Here is a 19,803-nt window from a genome sequence, read left to right on the forward strand (position 1 = left end):
TCTTTCAAACTAATCCCACTTCATTTCTTAGATATTTGCCTCAATTCTTAAAAAAATAGTATCTATTAATAATAAAGCCTCTCAAGTTGCCTCTAGATGTCTTAAAATGTTGGCTGCTCAGTCTGCTTTTTTCTGTCTAATGTTGATGTTCTTAAGTATTATGGCTATCAACCACCTGTCCCACGGGGCAGCTCTCTCTTTTAAAATCTGTAAAGGCATTATCATTATTTTTGATGAGGACAGTCAACCGTGAAAGGAGAATTAGGAAGTATTGTGTTTTGGTTTTTGCCAAACAAATATTTTTTCCAAGAATAAAAATAGCTTTTCCATTAAATATGCATGTGTAACAAAATAGAGATACTCAGGCATTTTGCTCTATGATGTGGCCAATATCTGTAAAGTAAAATAGCGGAATATTTTTCAGTTTGTCTTGTTCACAGACCTATGTCATGGAAGAAAGAAAGAGCTGAGTGTCGTATTAAGTGTTCTGGACGGACTTCTCTGAATACACAAACATTCGTTATGCTTTCATAGTTGCTCCTAGAAAACTGCCATCGTGTTTAATTCAGTTGCTTTATTTGAGTGTGTCTGGGCTATTGAACCTTTTCCTGAAGGAGGCTAACAAAAATTGCCTCCAAGTTGAAACAACTCCTGCTTTGCAAAGAAAGCTTTTGGGATTATTTCAGGAAAAGTGGGTTAAAAGTCATCTACTTTTTACCAGAACTAAGTTAAAATTTCAAGTCAACCTGTGATAATAACTCGCACTGCTATCATTCTAGGAGGCTGTTTACATTTAAAGTTAGGGGGCGCGGGGCACCCAGGTGGCTTAGCAGATCTTGAGCCAGAGTCTTCATCTCAGTCGGGTTTTGACCTTAGGGTGGTGAGTTCTAAATAAAGTTTGAACAAAGACCACCTCTTGTCTTTACTTTCTGAACCCAAATGATTTCTAGTTCAGCTCACCAACTGCAATCAAGAGTGCTACTGTACATCTGTGTATCATAGTGCACATAAAAAGGGTGTTACAGATTACGAAAATAATAAAACAAGCAAACGAAACACTCTTCAAATGCTGAGGGAATGGAGACGCTGCTATGTTACCCCGGTGAGCATCATTTACAACTCACGTTCCACAACTGGTCCTTTATTGTAATGGAGAGTAGCGGAGTTCAAGGATCCAGCTCTAATTATTCCTCCAGTATCCTCTCCTCCTCGTTTTCATACATATATAAATGAATATGTGGTGTGTGAACCTCGTATAAGTAAAGCGCTACACTTTTGTAAAACTGAAAGAGGCTGGATAGTTCCTTATGTTGATCACCGCTACACAGATGCCTGCTGCCCTCGCTTATATTAACGCTGGGCTTAGCTTCTTTTCGCAGGGCACCATAAATAGGGGAACGTGTTTAGGCAAAAAGGAACATTTCCGCCTGTTGATCCTGGAAGGTAAGAGGACCCCTCAAACTTCCTTCCTTCCTATTATAGGAAAACTAGGGTATTCTAGCTACAAAATAATAGACAGGACTAAAAATTTAAATAAGAAAATGGATGGTAAGGGAGATAAAAGCCAAGAAACCTGGTTTACATCTGAAGTCAGAGAGGAGGATATTATGCTTTCAATTATAAGGCTAACTAGCAAATTAATTACATATAATTCTAACATAAAGCCATTTCAAGGACCATCATAAAAGCTCTATTAATTTTCTGTGTTCTTTGGTTCTGGTTTGGAGCTATTTGTTATATCTATACAATTTGTTATTCTTAATTAAAAATATCAATAAAACTGAAACAAAATCCTTGCACTTAATTTTTTTAACATAAAATGTGTGTATCATTTCAGAGATTTCTGCATATTTTGGATCTGGCTCATCTGTGATTTACAATTTTCAAGAAAATTATTCCTTAAGTAAAAATTCCAGCTCCCACGCTGCTTCATTTCATGGCGATATGAAGCTGAGCAGAGAAATGATCAAATTTAGCTTTCGAACAACACGAGCACCAAGCTTACTGCTTTACGTGAGCTCCTTTTATAAAGAATACCTTTCAGTTATCATTGCCAAAAATGGTGAGTGCTTTTTAGATGAGAGAGAGAGAAAATTGAATTAGAACTTAGATTAGTAGTAATATGGATTGTTCTTATGTTCTTGCCTCTCAAGACTACAAACAGGATGAAAGATGTGCCTGTTTTTTGTATTCAGCTTTGTTTTCCAATATTGTACTATAAATTTAATCTAAAAGGATTATTTAAAATTAAGATAATTTTGATTATTTCACATATTCAGTGTTATTTTTTATTTATATAAAATACTTATTTTATTATTGCTAGAAGCTCTTTACTATTCCATATAATATCAGTATCAATTTTGTGGTTCATTTTGAAAGAAGATGCCTATTTGTATATAATAAACATTCCCTTCAATTAAAAGTAGAGAAATTGTGAGGGAATGTTAACAACCTAGCATTATATATAGGAAAAGGCCCCCACAGTAATCAGTTGATTTTAATGGTCAGCAATGAAATAGTCATGGGAAATGCTGGTACATCAGTGCAGAGCAATGGCTTGTGGATTAGGACATGTGTATGCTACAGAAACCTCCTCACAGAAACCACTTGCTGATGTTTTTTCTCCTCCCTATATCCAGATTAAAGACAAAAATTCATAGATAAATTATCTGAGTGAGGAAAATAAATTTATAAACTTGAATATATCATTTCAACTAGAATAAATATGGCCCAAGGGCACTGAACACTAAAATAAAAGTAATATTGTTTAATAAGTATATTTACCTTCACTGTCTATCTTTTGAGCTTGAAGCTTATCTATACATTATGCTATTTTCTTTGCTAAATTGGAGATACCCTGTGAAATAAATTGGCATCTTTGCAGGCAGCTGAGTAGTATTAATTCTCATGGTAAGTTTGGCTAAAAACCATTGATTTCATCCTAATTTCATTACAAAGTCTATGACTGTGACCACATGGAAATATTTTTCATCTTTAGTAAAACTCCATTTCCTTATAAAATTTCCATTAATCAATTGCATTTCAGAAGTGGCATCTTTTTCAAAGATGATAGATTATGGAAACACATTAATGCAATATTCCACAATAGTGTGGCATTTCATAATACATTAAGTTGTGTTTTTTTAAGTTAGAGACTAGTATGGAGATTTGCTTATGCTTAACTGCATATTTGACTTTTAGGGGAAAAATTAATGTTTTGCAAGGAAGACTGCTTATTGGCACCATGCTTGGTCTTGATCTTGAAAACAGTGCAATTTGACATAGAAGCTGACTTCTAGGAATTACAAGGAAAGGAGACATCCAATAAACTACTGTCAATTTTCCACCAGAAATTAATAGCTAAAAAGAGTACACTGAGTTTGTATATGTAGTTCTTAAACTACAATTTTAACTAAAAATATAACTTCTCTTCCCTACTTTAGGAAGTTTGCAGATCAGGTACAAACTAAATAGATATCAAGAACCTGATGTCGTTAACTTTGATTTCAAAAACATGGCGGATGGGCAGCTTCACCACGTAGAGATTAACAGAGAAGAAGGAGTGGTCTTTGTAGAGGTAATATAATAAATTCAACAGAAGCAGTGGTTACAGTTACAGTTCCCCAGCATGAAGGACCATTGGCAGAATTATGATAATGAATAGACTAAAGACATCCTTCAGTGCTGCTCTTGCACATAGACTGCCAAATGTGGTCTGGTTTTTGAAAGGACAAAGATTCTGTCCAAGATATTATTAATATTTGATACCAAAAATGTCAAGCTTTCCTCATTTGTTTTACATCGTTCAGGAGGGAAAGCTGTCTATTTTATCATACATACCTCTAGTAGGGGTATTGCTACTCTCATGAAACCAATGGAATTGTTGGCTGTACCAGCTTTTGAAGAGAAGCCCGAATGCTTGGGCCCTCTATATAGAGGAAAATATCTTAGCTGAATGACTCAAGTGAAAATACCAACCTAGGTAAAAGTATCAAGGTGAAAATAACTCTGTTTGGTTTGTTTTGGTGTTTTTTTAGCTTTACCAATTTTGGATTTCTCATACAGTGGAGAGAATTAAAATAGAAGGTGGGGTCCACTGGTGTCTGAGGGTAGAGTAGGAGGTTTAGAAAATATCATTCACCTTTGTAAATGGCTCTTTAAAATTTGTTTTTCTAAATCTCTGGGACCAGACTAACAGTTGCCTATTTTATCTTTTTTTTTTTTTTTTTTTTTTTTTTTTTTTTTTTGTCTTCCTTGGCTTTCTGTCTCCTTCCCAACAAAATGGCATCCATCTGGCTGTTTGCACCTCATGTAACAATTCTACAGATTGACGAGAATGCAAAGAGACAAGTCCACCTGTCATCAGGTACAGAATTCAGTGCCGTCAGGTCTCTTGTACTGGGCAGGATTTTAGGTAAGTAAAGGCACAACCTTCCCCTAATCCTGATGCATGAAGATCAGAAGAGTCATATTCCAAATGTGCACACGCGCACACAGGCCACACACAAATTCCTCATGCCAAAAGAAATCTCCTCTTTTATTTTAAGTACAAAATGAGTGATAATCGAGGCAGAAACTGTACCTTCTCAGAGGTTTATGTAACCATGTGCAGGGACTTCCTGCTGAGCAAGCATGGTCCTTTGATAGTAATGCCACTGTAGTCTCTGCATAATGAAACATGATATTGTTCTCACACTTCAAAAATAACAAACAACAAAGGTAGAAATAACAGACTGTGTATCAATCAGCTGCCAAATACACAGGCTGTCGTCTAATGATCAAACCAGGACTAGGCCTAAGAGAGAAGGTGGGGGGAGAGCAATTGCTTTTCCTCAAGGTTTGTGAATCTGCTTTAGGTTCTGGCTTGGATCCTGTTTGCCTTGTTGAAAGGTGGTAGTGGCTCACCACTCTTGCTGGAGCCCAGTGTCTACTTAAATGTCTTATGATTATTATTTATATCTACCAATCACTTCTGATATTAGCACCCAAGCAGAAACATACTCTTGCCATTTTAACATCAAAATATATATACATTTTTTTATACTTGCCAATAAGGACTAAGTGGAAAGAAGGGCAGTACTTTTTTTTTCCCTCCCTGCTTTATTGAGATGTAATTGACAAATAAAATTGTGTATATTTGAAGTGTACAGTGTGATGATTTTATGTAAGTGTATATTGTGAGATGATTACCACTGTCAAGTTAATTAACATCCATCACCTCACATACTTTTTTTTTTTTTTGGTGAGAATGCTTAAATATGCACAAAGCTGAATGAAAATCAGAACAAAATGAAGTAAACCCAACTTTTGCTTTTCTCTATTGTATTCTTAATCTAAGAACTTATTAGTAGGTTCTGAAGATCTAATGTACAGCACGGTTACTGTAATTAATACTGTACTGTATACCTGAAATGTGCTGAGGGCAATATGTTTTGAAAGGGTTTTCTTTTTAGTTATAAGTAAATTATAAAGAGGAGTGATATTTCATATGATCTGGTGGGGGTGGGGAACCTCTTGTGGTCTGGTGTTCATCTCCTGTTTGATATTTGACAGTAACCTGGAATATTTCTCCTCGGATAGTAAATGGAATCCTTTATTTTTTGAACTCCTCAGCAATTTGTACCTTGACTAATCATTCCTTACATTCCCTGAACATAAGCTCAGAATCCTGAGAACATTTGATTAAACCATGGGTGAATGATCAAAATATTGGCCCTTGAGAAGGTTAATAGTAAAATTTATAAATATTTATAGGTTTTCTAAGACTATGATGAGCACCAAAATTGTGTGCTCTCATTCTCCAAACAAACAGGGGAATACGAATTGCATTGTTGTCTCAGAGAGTATGCTGGAGTGGACTTCTTAGATATTTGGAAGCTTCCAAGTGAGTTTCATCATGTAAATTATGTAAATTCAACTATAGTAATAAAAAAAATCAAATAAATATAACAAATCCTGATCTCAAGAGTTCCTCAGTCTAGCAGGGTCTGAGATGAGGCATCACGTAAAAATGTAAAATACAAGATAGAAAATTTTAACAGTCATGCATAATGTTAATACAGTCATATTTTGAAGAAATAAAATCTTCAAATTTAATGCCACAGTTACTGATGAAAATACCTTTTGTGAGTGGAAATATGTTAAGTATATTATAAAACAATTGGGAACCTTATCTGCATTCTATTAGGAGGATTGTATTAATCAAACAGTAGAATAATAACATTCATTATATAAATATTTGTTTCCCTTTTTGTAAACAAGTAGGGAGATTAGGAGGGAATTAAAGATGTTAATGTTTTTATGCAAGAATAGCATATTATTAAAATGCACATCACTCATATTGAAAAATAAGATTAAAGTCCAGATTTAGCAATGAACTTTATAGTCATTCATCAACTCATTCTCTTAAAAGTATAGGTAAGAATTGATATGGTGTGTACCCAAGATTAGGATCTTGACCAAGCACCAAGAACTAATGCTCTATTCAAGTCATTTGTAATTCAAAGGAGAATAATAATTTATGGTTAAATTTGGTGTGGTATATGAATTTATAATTAAATATATTTAGTACATTATTATATTTTAATATAGTATATTAATTTATAGTAAAATAGATGCTAAAATGGAGCTATTAATTTTCCAGAGAATTGTTCAATATTGGAGTTTCTTATTATGTTAGGCTGAGTCCTCCAAGAAGCAGTCACCAAGACAAAATTAACCATGTGAGGATTTTATTCAGGGAACATTTATAAAAAAGAAAGTGGGGAGGGAGCTGGCCAAGAGTGGCAGAGCCATCAGGTGGCCATGCAACTCTGCCTCCAAGTGAAGGAGAGAGAGAGAGGAAAAGTTAGAAGTATCTTGGAAGTCTGTGCAATCTCAGAAGGGTTGAGCAGTCTTTGGGAAGCCCTTGAGTCAGCCAGCCAGCCATCAGAAGGATCTCCTCTTTCCCAAGAAAGAGCCTGCCTTAGGAATCCCTGCGTGATCAGCCACTGCTGGGAGCCACCCACAGGAAGAATGGCTTTGGCCCAAGTATAAAGATAGGTTTCAGAGCTTGGCAGTTGGGGCCCTTGGTCAATTACTGTCCTCTAGTTGGAGGTCTGCAAGGCACATTGTCATGGCCCCACGCTTACCAAATATGTTTTTCCTATTTGGAAACCCAATTTGCTTAGATTCGTTTAGCACATACTTTGTGATGTCCTGTTGTGTACACAGAGAATGCCATTCAGCAAGGTGAGCATTGCATCTGCCCTCACAGAGCTTGTGGTTAGTGGTCATACACCTAATCGTCACACGAAATGTTCCAGTGTATCCAATTGAGTATAATGTGCCCTATGACACTTTAGGTAAAATAGTTCCAAATTACCCTCCAAATAAAAATGAGTTAAAATATTTTTATCATTTTATGATTTCTGAATATTTCTTTTAAGGGAGCAGAATAGAAACATTCATCAATCATTTTTTTGGAGCTGTAATTTGTCTGCCTTTTCAACCAAAGACTGAAGGATATGACCATTCACTGCCATTTTAGATGGAAATCCAGAAAGGACATATTTTCCTTCGTTCAACTTTCCCCATTACTCATTTCTTAAATTTAGAAGAACTATGGAGATGATTTTGGATTATTGTCACTGTGAACAAACATTACTAGCGGATACTCAAAAGGAAGGTAAATCTTAGAAATAATATCAAACTGTATTATGACAACATGGAAACCATCTCTAACTCCCTATTACATTTAACTTAAGGACTCAATAACTTTGACAATAATGATCATTAGTAGTTGGGAGCTGTGGTGGGAAGATCGAGGTTTTACCCAAGCAGCTTAGTCCAGTTCTTCCTACAATCAAAAGTACATTAAATCTGCTCTTCATATTCACAACTCACTGTAAGATTAAGCTCTGAATTCTAGATATCTATCTAGATAATTTTATATGTTATCATAGTTTTCTGATTTGTTTTAGTCAAAGCTGGATGATTATTTTCACTTACTCTGAGTGGTAGTTTTTGCATTTTAAAGGTCTTGATCAATAGTGGTTATTCCTGAGGTGCCTGGGTGGCTCAGTCGGTTAAGCGTCTGCCTTCGGCTCAGGTCATGACCTCTGGCTCCTGGGATCCAGCCTCACATTGGGCTCCCTGCTCAGCAGCAAGTCTGCTTCTCTCTCTGCCCCTCCACCCGGCGCATGTGTACAAGTGCTCTCTCTCTCTCTCAAATGAATAAATAAAATCTTTTAAAAAAATAGTGATTATTCCTCTCTTCTGAGGACACAGAGCCAAGAGGTAGCTCAGATCCCTGCCGTGGAGATTAGGCCAGATGTAAATAATCTCTGTAGTCAGCAAGGAAAGGGCAACCAGTCTGCACAGAAGAGTTGGAGGAACAATTTCCAGTGTGTCAGGAATCCTTTATGTAAAACTTGCTTCAGTGCCTAGAGGTGAGGAGAAATCATATGACCTAAGTCCTGACTGTGTAAATAGGTTGTGAAATGACACTTAAGAAAATGGCTATTTTAAAAGCAGATTTAAAAAGAGAAGTACAGCTTAGAACAAGAGTAGTAAGCAATCTACCTATTTTTTTTTCTTCGTCAGGTGGATTTTTAAATATTTTAGCAATTAAAATGTCATAGATTATCTTTGGTGCATAGAGTGGCTTCATCCTTGTGGAGGCTTTAATTGTTTCCAGAGATTTAGCGACATCATTTTGAACTGGCCATACCTGGAAACTTAAAAACACCTTTCTCCTCATCATAATACAGGAGCATAGATCAAAGTGTCACATCCCAAACCCAAAGAACACTCAGGTTGCTGAAACGCGTTACCTGATTTTAATTACAGAGCACGTGGTGTGGTAGACGTTGGGATTTTGTCAGAGACTCATAGAATCATGAGGATGTGACAGGTTTGCTCCTTTGACAATGATATCACCCTCATTGCTTTCATTTGGCAGTGAAACAATAAAATAGAGCTCTACTTACACTTCAAAAAAATACCGAATGATCAAAGCAAAAGTCATGAATCCCAAATTATATATTTATCAGCTGCCAAATCTAGACACCTTTGTACCATGATAAAACTGGAATAATTTCTAAAATAAAAAAGAGAAGGCAATTGTTTATTTCTTTAATTACTGACATCCTTTAAAATGTACCTGCACCAGGAATAAGTGAAAAATAAAGCCATTGTCAGGGGCTTACACTATTGTGTGAGCGACTTTATTAAAGAGCAGGAATTGATGGAAGAGGAGAGAGGCTGAGGTTGGCAGGAGAGTGCGTACAGGCGCTTTGGGCACAAAGCAAGGAGATGCTGGCCAGGCCAGCCTAGTGATGAGCTATGGGATTGGTCAGTGAGAAGAAGAACAGTGAAATTTGAATTCTGCTAGTGTTATCTGTTAAGTATAATTAAAGGTTAGAGCTGGTTTCTATGTCATCGTAGTACAATATGATATTATTACCTAAAAATTACCCTCCTTGCTTGATAACTGCAACTATTGCTTGTTGATGGTTGGAGTTAAAAATTTGTTCCTGTGGTCTGTTTCCTTAGTAAGAATGAGTACTGGAGAACAGAGAAGAAGCAATTTTTTTCTTTCCAGTCTTCCTTCTGAAAAGGCAGACAGTCTGATGTTACTTCTTTCTTAAGTATGTTGTTTACATGTATGAAGTACTGATGCTGAAGTGAATGATTCCTCATGAGCTCCTCTAAGAGAACTTTTAACTTGAACATTATATAAGAAGAGATCTCTCTAAGATGTAATCGATCAAAGGAACTATGCAGGTATAAAGTTGCTTTGCTAACTCATTAAGGTTTTGTTGGGTGACAGTGCCACACATGAGAAAAGAAACTCAGTGAAGACCATTACATAATCTTGAGATTGCATCAAACCTTTCACGGAAAAATGTGCTCACCTCTTGAATGATATGATTTAACCCATTGTAGAATGACTGAGAAATCACTGTTGAAGGGCCGAGTGAAGTTGACAGTACTGTCTATTTTTTGTTTATGTTCGATCTGTAATGGTGCAGGAACCCTGACAAGCAGCAATCCATTGGTCCCTCGCGGTGTGGGAAGAACCAGGCTGCATCAGACAGACTTGGCTCACATTCCTCTGTAATTAATAGGCTGCATACATTCGTTATTACACCCAAAACTCATTGTAAAATGAAGTTCTGAGTTCTGTATATGGATTGTTTTTATGTTAGAAGAGTTTTCTAGAAGCCTAAAGATGTTTTTCGGTCTTTCTGTGCTGAGCAGTCGCTTTGGTATATTTAGAGGCAGTGACCCATAGGGATCATTGATCTCTTCTGAGGCTGCAGAGCCAGGAAATAGCTCACATTTCTGCAGTGGAGATTTAGGCCAGATGTAAATAAAGTGTGTGGTCAGAGGGAAGAGGGTGTCGACTCCATCTCTTAGAAGAGCTTTAGGAACAAATGTCAATCTCAGTGATAGTTTATGTAAAACCTACTTTAAAGCCAAGGGGGTGCATAAGGTAGTTTGATTACATTACTTAAGGGACCCTGTGATTTTGTAAATGTCTTGCGATACTTGAGACAGGTCACGTTGAAAGCAAAGGAGAAGTACAGGTCACCCGAAGATATCTAACTATAAATAGCTTCTTGTATTAATCAGATTTTCAAGGTTATATCTCAGAGCGGTAGATCTGGTTGGCAAATAAATACCTTTTGTGAAAAACTGCTTCCTCATCCACGCAGTATTTGGTGACTGCTTTGCCTAAAACTTTTCCAGTAAGTCTTGCTTATTGAATCCTGGTCATAATTGCATATAATGATAAAGATGCCCTGCTGGGTGTTAGCCCTGCTCCCCCTCTGATTTATTGCACCATGTTATGGCAGGGCTTCTTATCTTTATCTTTATGGGTTAAAGATGCTGAGATTCTTTTTAAACAAGGTCCCTCTTCCTAGGTATGGCCAACCTACTTGGTTTTGTTTTCTGAGTTTTTCTGTTTGTTTGTTAATGAGAGCCACAAGAAATTTCATGAAGCCCTCCTTGTGATTGTTCTTCCATTTACATCATGCCCTCTCCAGAAACAGTCCTCTTTCCAGGTATAGAAAGGCACTTCATCTGAATTTTAATTCCTTCATACTCTATTTTTCTTGCAGGCCTTTTGTTAAAAGGTTTCTTCTTTAACAAAGCAGAAGTCATTCCCCTTGTTGGAAAATACAGTTGTGGCTAATTTTTTAATAGGAAAGATTACCCAAAAATCTGAGTCAGTTAAGGATTTTTATAACCAGAAACATCTACAACATGATTCAGTCCTCTCAGGATTTGTGTCAAGCAGGAGTAGGAGTCCTTGATCTTCAATTTTTCCACCCTCCCTGTTCTAATCCTTACATGGTGCTGGCATTTTAGGAGTCAGATAATAGGAAAGAGGTATTTTTGCTCATTGGCTTTATTAGCACAATTGTCAATGTCTAGCAAGATATTTAATGCTATGTATTTCTAAGGCCGGCTTTGCCTGTGATCAACATAGTATAGCTGTTCATTTTGTTTGGACTGAGAGGTGGCTGCAAAACCCCTGTGCTGTACCTTCCCTTCTAATTCTAATTCTCACCCATTGACTCTCCTAAAAATAGGAGCTGTTGGTCCAGCCCAGCAGGCAGGGGGGAGCCTGGAGGTTGCCAATGAAGAAAGTGTTGGGGGATTCCTTGCCCTCTGGTTGAAGGAGAGTCAGGGGTCAGCCTAGGAGAGTCTTGGGGGCAGCCCCTAAATTGCATAGATCCCTCCTCTCCACTTGGAAATGCTTGGCTTGCAAAGATCTCTGGACCCCACGGGGAGAGGTGAGCATTGAAAACGTCACTGTGCCCATTTCCCCTCTTTGGCAAAGAAAGGAGCAACCTGAAACTTGAGGAGTTCCTGAATTTTGCTGAGGATGACGTGAAGTTTGAGTCCTCTCCATCAGGAGGTTACGTGAGTGCTTGGCCTGCACCCTCACTGGGTGGGGCAGCTGCATTGTCTACCTTCTCTGGGTGTCGGCCACCTAAGGAAATTGGTGACTGACAAGCACCTAGCAGAGTAGGAAAATAACTCCATTCTTAGGAAGATTCAATGACTGAAAAAAAAAAAAGATTCAAAAATAAGATGGGAGAAGACCCAAAGCCACCAGAATTATTCCCTATCACAGTAAGCCTCTTTAGGGAGACAGATATCATCCTGATGAAACTTAGTAAGAGCACTTGCTTTCAGCAAAGCAACTGAAAGACCTTGAGGAACTAAAAAGTATGATTGTTCTAGACCAAAAATGTCAGTAGGCTAGAGTGATCTTTGTTCAAACTTGAATTCGTCACCTTGAAGATCAAGTGAATGAAGCACTTGACTCACACAAAATTAAGTCCGAAAAGATAAAAATCAGGTGAGAAAAGTAAAATAGCTTAGAGAATACGCAGAGGAGACCCCGTGTGAATAATCAGCAGACCAAAAGGATAAAGAAGTTGGAGGCGAACGGGGCGCCTGGGTGGCTCAGTCGGTTAAGCATCTAACTCTTGGTTTCGGCTCAGGTCATGATCTCAGGGTTGTGAGATTCAGCCCTGCATTGGGCTCCGCGCTCAGTGGAGCCTGCTTGAGGATTCTCCCCCCCAGCCCCTCCTACTCATTCTCTCTTTCTCTCTCTCATTCTTTCTAAAATAAATCTATAAAAAAATATGAAGGTGAAGCAATAGTTGTGTGCACAATGTATGAAATTTTTCAGGCTAAAGAAAAACCTGTGTCTCCAGATGAAAAGGGCCCCACCATGTTCTATGCAAAACTCCCGAAACACAGGGAATCTCACAAAATTTGAGAAAGAAGTAATAGAGCCAGAAGATGCTGGAATAATATCTACAGACTACTAAGGGAACAGGGCTTTGAAGAGTCAACCTTAAAATAGACACACAAAAATCACCTAGTCCGTCAAGATAAATTTCTACTCCAGACACACTCCATCACACTTTCTAAGTCATTTCTTCAGACCATTACCAGTCTTCAAAATTTTCATTAGTTCCTGTTTTTATGTTTATTTTCTGTCTCTGCTACTAGAATGTGAAATGCCTGATATGCAGGGAATTTATTTCCTATATGGGTAGCTCTTAAAACAAATATTAATTGATTAACTGCCCACTTTAAATTTTAGATTTTAAAGTCTTTTACACAGTAACTTGTAATATGTAAAATGTTTTGGACTTGAAAGTGTAGTTTTTAAAATTCATCTTGGGGCACCTGGGTGGCTCAGTCAGTTAAGCCTCCAACTCTTAGTTTCGGGTCAGGTCCTGATCTCAGGGATCATGAGATCTAGCCTCGCATCGTTGGGCTCCACGCTCAGTGGGAGTCTGCTTGGATGTTCTCTCCCTTTGCCCCTTTCCCCACTAGCTTTTTCTCTCTCTCTCAAATAAAAAAATCTTTTTTAAAAAATAAAATAAAATTCATCTCCNGATTTTATTTATTTATTTCACAGAGATAGAGACAGCCAGCGAGAGAGGGAACACAAGCAGGGGGAGTGGGAGAGGAAGAAGCAGGCTCACAGCAGAAGAGCCTGATGTGGGGCTCGATCCCACAACGCCGGGATCACGCCCTGAGCCGAAGGCAGACGCTTAACCACTGTGCCACCCAGGCGCCCCTAAAAAAATCTTTTTTTAAAAAATAAAATAAAATTCATCTCTTATCAGATTTGTACCAGAGAAGTGAATCTTATCTGTTTACATTTTTTTGGATTCAAAAAGTAAGATTTTTAAAAAGTCTATAGAAATTATAATCAAGATTTTAATATTTGTAGAATAAATGTGAAAAGCACTGTCCTGGTTATATTGCTATTAATGTATATATTTTTTGCTTTCTTATTAAAGTAAAAAAAAAGAATGCTGTCTTTCTAAACATAAATATGTTTGAATGTATATCCATTCAAGTGAGTGAATGCTCTGTATTGGGACTAAGTTAGTTCTTGGTTTCTATGCATGGACAGAATGGCTTTTGTGTAACAGCGTAATGCTGGAGATTGAGGGTCACCTATGGGTCCAGGGAGCCCGTCTTTGTGCAGTGAGGCAGGATGGCCTGGTGGTCCGAGCATGGTCTTCTGAGGGAGAGGGCCTGAGCCTGAGTGCCATACATCCATCCCCCACAGCAGGAGAGTAATGTCATCGCTCTGATTTTCAGTTTGGAGGATGACATTCAAGATACTCAGCATTTAATCAGCATTTTTATCATTAGGTATAAAGTGTGAATGGAAATGGAACAAAACGGGCATTTTTCAGAATTCTTAATAGAGCAAGACAGGCTCAATCAGAGCTGAGTTGTCCAGAGTCACTTCAAGACCAGCTGCTCTCAAGCAAAAACAATAATAACAAAATAAATAAGAGGCACTGGAGAAGATATGAACAGAGGAAAGAAAACCATGTGTCAATCAGAAAGCAGTTCATAAATAGTGGAGTCTTGCGTTTTGGAGCCTGGCAGGCCCCACGCCTGTGGAATGCCCACAGCACCGCAGCCTCAGGCGGTGCGGCTCTGACCCCGCATGTCCCGCCTGTACCACTGGCTTCAGACCCTCACGGCTCCTGGGAGCTGCAAACACGAACACGCAAATCCCTGAGAACAGTGCCTAGCGCATTAGAAGTACCCAATAAATACTTAATACCTATTATCCTTTTTTTTTTTAAGAGACAAAAGTACAAACTGTGTCTGTGTCCCTCTATATGCAGAGCAGGTGAGCGGAGACCTGCTATTCTCTGGTCACAGTGGGTGGATTGGATCTCTGTATTCTGATAACATTTGGACTTTAAAACTCTACAGTTAATTCCCCTTGTTTCAATTTCAGCCTTGCCAAGCCTAAAATGTGAACATATTCCTCCCTGTAAAACCATAAATTAATATTCTGGCATCCAAGCCAATCTCTGTGCCACAATAGTCGCAGATAAACTAACTCCCATTAATGTGGGGGAGGGGTTTTCCATCTAGAGGTAATGCGACGTGCATGTGTCTGTCTGAGTGACAGGCAGCAGGGAAACAGGGAGAAAAGGCAGTGAGGTGTGAACGTTTTCACTCCTGTGCATGAGTCATTAGGGCGACTCTCCAAGCCCTTCGGGGTGTAGCCTCCACCACATGGTAATATCGTCCCCCTGCATGTTTGGATGGGGTCTTAGAGTACCAGAAAGCTTTGCACCGGACCGAATCGTCTGGTTGGGCAATAGATAAGGGAACTCCAGAAGCTCAATTTTCCCTCTAGCTTCTGTGTTTTCATGACTTAGTCTCAAAAGCTGAGCCGAATTCATTTCCAAATCAGGAAGCACTTTAATCTCTTAATCCAAGCCCTATCACAAATCACGTTAATCATCTATGTTTCAATTTACCATCTCACGAACCCTCATCAGTTCAAAACCTGGCCCGTTCTTAGGGAGGCTTCAATCATTTCCAGAGTTCACCACACATATTAAATTAGCCATCCTTAAAAACTTGCCTTCATTAACTTGGAGAGGCTCACCAGGAATCACGGAGAGACTTATTGGATCTGACTCTTTTACTAAAGACCAAAAAATGGGAATTTAGTCTACTGTATATATATATATTCTTATTGTATTATTAGACTGGTAACATTCCGTTTGTAGCCCTGCCTGTTTGCTCTTGCACGATTATTAACATTTCTGTGTTTCTTTGGGTTCACAGAACACAGTGATATAGACCAGGAGACGGCGCTGGCCGGCGCCCAGGGCTTCCTGGGCTGTCTCTCTGCCGTGCAGCTCAGCCACGTGGCCCCTCTGAAGGCCGCGCTGCAGCCCAGCCACCCGGCCCCCATCACCGTCTCGGGACATGTGACAGAGTCCAGCTGTGTGGCCCAGGCTGGTACTGATGCCACATCGAGAGAAAGGACACACTCGTTTGCAGGTGGTTTGTGGCTCCTCCTTTACACAGTAACAAACACTCATCCCTTGGCCCCATGTTCTCAAGGNAACATTCCGTTTGTAGCCCTGCCTGTTTGCTCTTGCACGATTATTAACATTTCTGTGTTTCTTTGGGTTCACAGAACACAGTGATATAGACCAGGAGACGGCGCTGGCCGGCGCCCAGGGCTTCCTGGGCTGTCTCTCTGCCGTGCAGCTCAGCCACGTGGCCCCTCTGAAGGCTGCGCTGCAGCCCAGCCACCCGGCCCCCATCACCCTCGGGACATGTGACAGAGTCCAGCTGTGTGGCCCAGGCTGGTACTGATGCCACATCGAGAGAAAGGACACACTCGTTTGCAGGTGGTTTGTGGCTTCTCAGAATTGGCTTTGTTTGTTTGACTTCCAGTTCTCTTTCCCATTTCTTCTCTAGATTCTCTATGCCTTATTCATGTGGGCCCTGCAGTTGACACTGCTGAGCTTAAAAAAATTGTCGACAGAGATCCCACATTGTCCTCCATAATTCTGCCCTGGTTTAAACTGTTTTAAGATTTTTTTCAAAATTTCTTCTTTTTGCCTGGCTATATCACCCCTCCCCCCTTTTTGATCCTTTAACTGCAGATCATTCGGGAACCAGAGATGACAGAGAACCCCTCGCTAATGCAATCAGAAGTGACTCTGCAGTGATTGGAGGTAACAGAAAGCACAGATGGGCTCTTCTTTGGTACTTCTCATTACAAGGAGTGGTGAAGATTTAGCATCAGAAAAACCGTGAAGAATCCACACACATCCCCAGGGTTAGGCACTGAAGGCTGAGGTCAACGGGGGTGGTATATTATTTATACTGGATTGCCTTGTAGAGTCTTCTTGAATTCCCGAGTTCCTTGAAGATTATCGGTATAAATAATGGATAATTTCACCAAGGCACCACACTGAAGGAATAGTTGCTAAACTGTATAAACATGAGGCTGTCATTTAGCTTGAAAGTGGCCTTCTCCAATCCCTAGGGAATTTCTGAGTAGACTTGAGGAAACAGTACTATTTTGTTGGCTTCTTGGACTTCGTTGTACTGCTTCTGCAGGAGTTTATGTAAAGAGCAGGAAAAACTTATATGTAGTGTTGTGGTCATGCTCAATAAAATGGATATTTCTATGTTTTAGGTGCTCATGTCAATAAATACTGCATTTTTAGGTGCATTTTTATCAAGTATTAAGCCAATGGAATAAAAGGAATTCATCATTATTTTAAATTGCAGAATTAATGCAGAAAATTTTAAAGTGTATCTTCCTGGCAATGAAACAGCATATTCTCTGAGACGTAATTCATTTAAAACCAATCCCCCAAATATACCGCCTTCTTCCTGATCAGTGGTCTTAAGAAGGTTATTAATCAGATGATGGAAATGCTAAGTGGCTCACCTTTTCTCCACACTCTGCATAGGATAAGGACATAAAAAGTAAACAGTTATTTTATTACATTGCCAGATAATGTGATTACTCTTTTACTTGGGCAGTTTATGTGAGCTTTATACCTGGTGCATTTTGTTCTATTTTTTACACCTTTACTCATCCAGACATCAACTTCCTTTAAGAAGTTAGGATTTTGGGGCGCCTGGGTGGCACAGCGGTTAAGCGTCTGCCTTCGGCTCAGGGCGTGATCCCAGCATTGTGGGATCAAGCCCCACATTGGGCTCCTCCGCTATGAGCCTGCTTCTTCCTCTCCTGCTCCCCCTGCCTGTGTTCCCTCTCTCTCTGGCTGTCTCTATCTCTGTCGAATAAATAAATAAAATCTTTAAAAAAAAAATAAAAAATAAAAATAAAAAAAAAAGAAGTTAGGATTTTACTGAGACAGACAATAGTACTAGTCAAATCTTTGTGAGAATATTAACATCCCATTGCTATTTCAGGTATTTTTCTTTTACCAAACTAATGGTATATCAGTTAAAGATACATAAGATAGAATTCCCATTTAGTCATATAAAAAGCAAAAAACAAACAACAATAAGACCTGCCAGAAGAGTAATTAATAACTGCATGTCCAGAAGAAATACATTAATACATTATTATTAATACATTATATGGTAAAAACTCATTTAAAGCTCTAGAATTTAATGTGCTTCACGTTTTAAACTAGGATTCCTTGTCAAACAGATTGTCAGTCTCATAACGGTGCTTCGTTTACACATTTAACTAGTATAGATATGGGGAGATGCAGACACAAAGGTAGATTTGCATAGAGAGTGATTGGACAGTCAAGCCAGTGTTAGAACAAAATATTTAATCTTTATTGTTGCTTTGGGCTGAGATCATTGACAAGATTTACGGATTAACGGAAGAAAGTGTTGATAAGTCATTCTGTGTTATTCTGGAATGGAAGCAAGTTATAGGTCACCTGTGGAATCTCGCTTGGCTCAAATGCAGGGCGCGGAGAAAGACAGTGTGGAAAGTTTGCAGCCCAAGGACTGAGGGTCTAGGAATCTAGTGGTGTCTGCTTTCGGTCATTGCAGAGACTGAGCGTCAGAAGCAGAGCAGCTGCTCATGGCCGTTTAAGCTTCGAAGGCCTTGTCTGGGACCACAGGCGATTTACCTGCTAAATCACAGAATATCATCCTCGGGGGTGTTTCTCCATCTGGTAGTGTCGTGGTATAGTTTTTCACACGTTGTCTAGTTACTCGTAAATTGCACCCACTGTGTAACAATAATTAATCCATTTAAAATTTCTCCAAATTGGCTAATTGCCCTATGTTCTACATTTTAGATGATCTTTCTCTTCACTTACACTGAACAATGTAAGATGGGAAAATTGTTTAATAAGACATTTAAAACTGGTGACCCACATATTATAGAGGGTTTCTGGCCAGGCTATGCAGATATGGATGGTGAGATTTAGACAAAGAGAAAGCTATGTAATTTCTTCATAAAAACACATTCACACAGAGCCTCGGATGGCACTGTCATAGAGCACAGTGGTTGGCCATATTTTATTTAGTGGTGTTTTTTGTTTTGTTTTGTTTTGTTTTTTTTTGTATAACAGGTTAGATCAAGGTTTTCCGTGGACATGACAAATCCTGACATAATACCTTCCCCAAATTAAAGGAGATAAATCACATACATGGAACAAAATAGTTCTGGACTCCATTCATGATTAGGACTGTCTGGGTGGCCTGTCTGGGCCACTGCAACGTTGATGTTTATTTTATAATTACTGTAGCGTGCTCACTATAATAGACTTCTTTTTTTATAATAATTTTTTATTATGTTTTGTTAGTCACCATACAGTACATCCCTAGTTTTTGATATAATGTTCCATGATTCATTACTTGCGTTTAACACCCAGTCCACTTCTATCAGTTTTCCACATTGAAATTATTCAGAATCTCTGTCTTGATACAAGAGGCCCATAACAAGAGGCCAGACAATAGAAGTATTTATAGCAACTCAACTGATGAGAGGCAAAATATATAACAATTGGATATTCCGAATAAAGTTCTTACTTATTAATATGAATAATAATAACAAAAATAACTGTCTCCATTAGTAAACTTTTTAGATTTCAAGTGCAGAACTTGGTTGCCATATTTGTATTAGATTGATGAGCAAGGAATCGCTGTCCTTCTGAGGTAAGGTTGACCCAGCCAAAAATTGGCTCAGCTGTTGGCAATATTATGATTTGCTGTATTGAATCCACCCATTAAATCATGTGCTCAGGAATCCCCTGTGACTGGTGAGAAATCACAGTTTCTGGTGATAATGATTCAGTGTGTTGGCTTGGTGGACTCCATTAGAGTTAAATGCACCTAATTTAAACTGCAATGAAGAATCCTAGCTTTACAATATGACAGGTGATCCATGTTGCTGTTTCCACTGTACCTATTTTTATCTAAAAACAACTACATCAGTTAATACCGCCACTGTTTTCATCAGAAAAGTCTAAGTATTAGGAAACTCTCAAACTCATG

At 38.7% G+C, this 19,803-nt stretch overlaps 1 protein-coding gene across 1 annotated transcript in view; it reads left to right on the forward strand.

The window, feature by feature from the left end:
- CNTNAP4 (contactin associated protein family member 4) overlaps positions 1–19,803 on the forward strand; it is a 261,201-nt gene that overhangs the window by 237,360 nt on the left and 4,038 nt on the right. The window contains exons 19-23 of the mRNA XM_034638501.1: positions 1,838–2,062; positions 3,444–3,577; positions 4,327–4,414; positions 15,634–15,852; positions 16,467–16,538. Of these exons, the coding sequence (XP_034494392.1) occupies positions 1,838–2,062; positions 3,444–3,577; positions 4,327–4,414; positions 15,634–15,852; positions 16,467–16,538 (738 nt within the window). The remainder of the gene's footprint in view (positions 1–1,837; positions 2,063–3,443; positions 3,578–4,326; positions 4,415–15,633; positions 15,853–16,466; positions 16,539–19,803) is intronic.

This window comes from Ailuropoda melanoleuca, chromosome 12 (genome assembly GCF_002007445.2).
Source record: "Ailuropoda melanoleuca isolate Jingjing chromosome 12, ASM200744v2, whole genome shotgun sequence".
In the NCBI taxonomy this organism is placed as follows: Eukaryota; Metazoa; Chordata; class Mammalia; order Carnivora; family Ursidae; genus Ailuropoda; species Ailuropoda melanoleuca.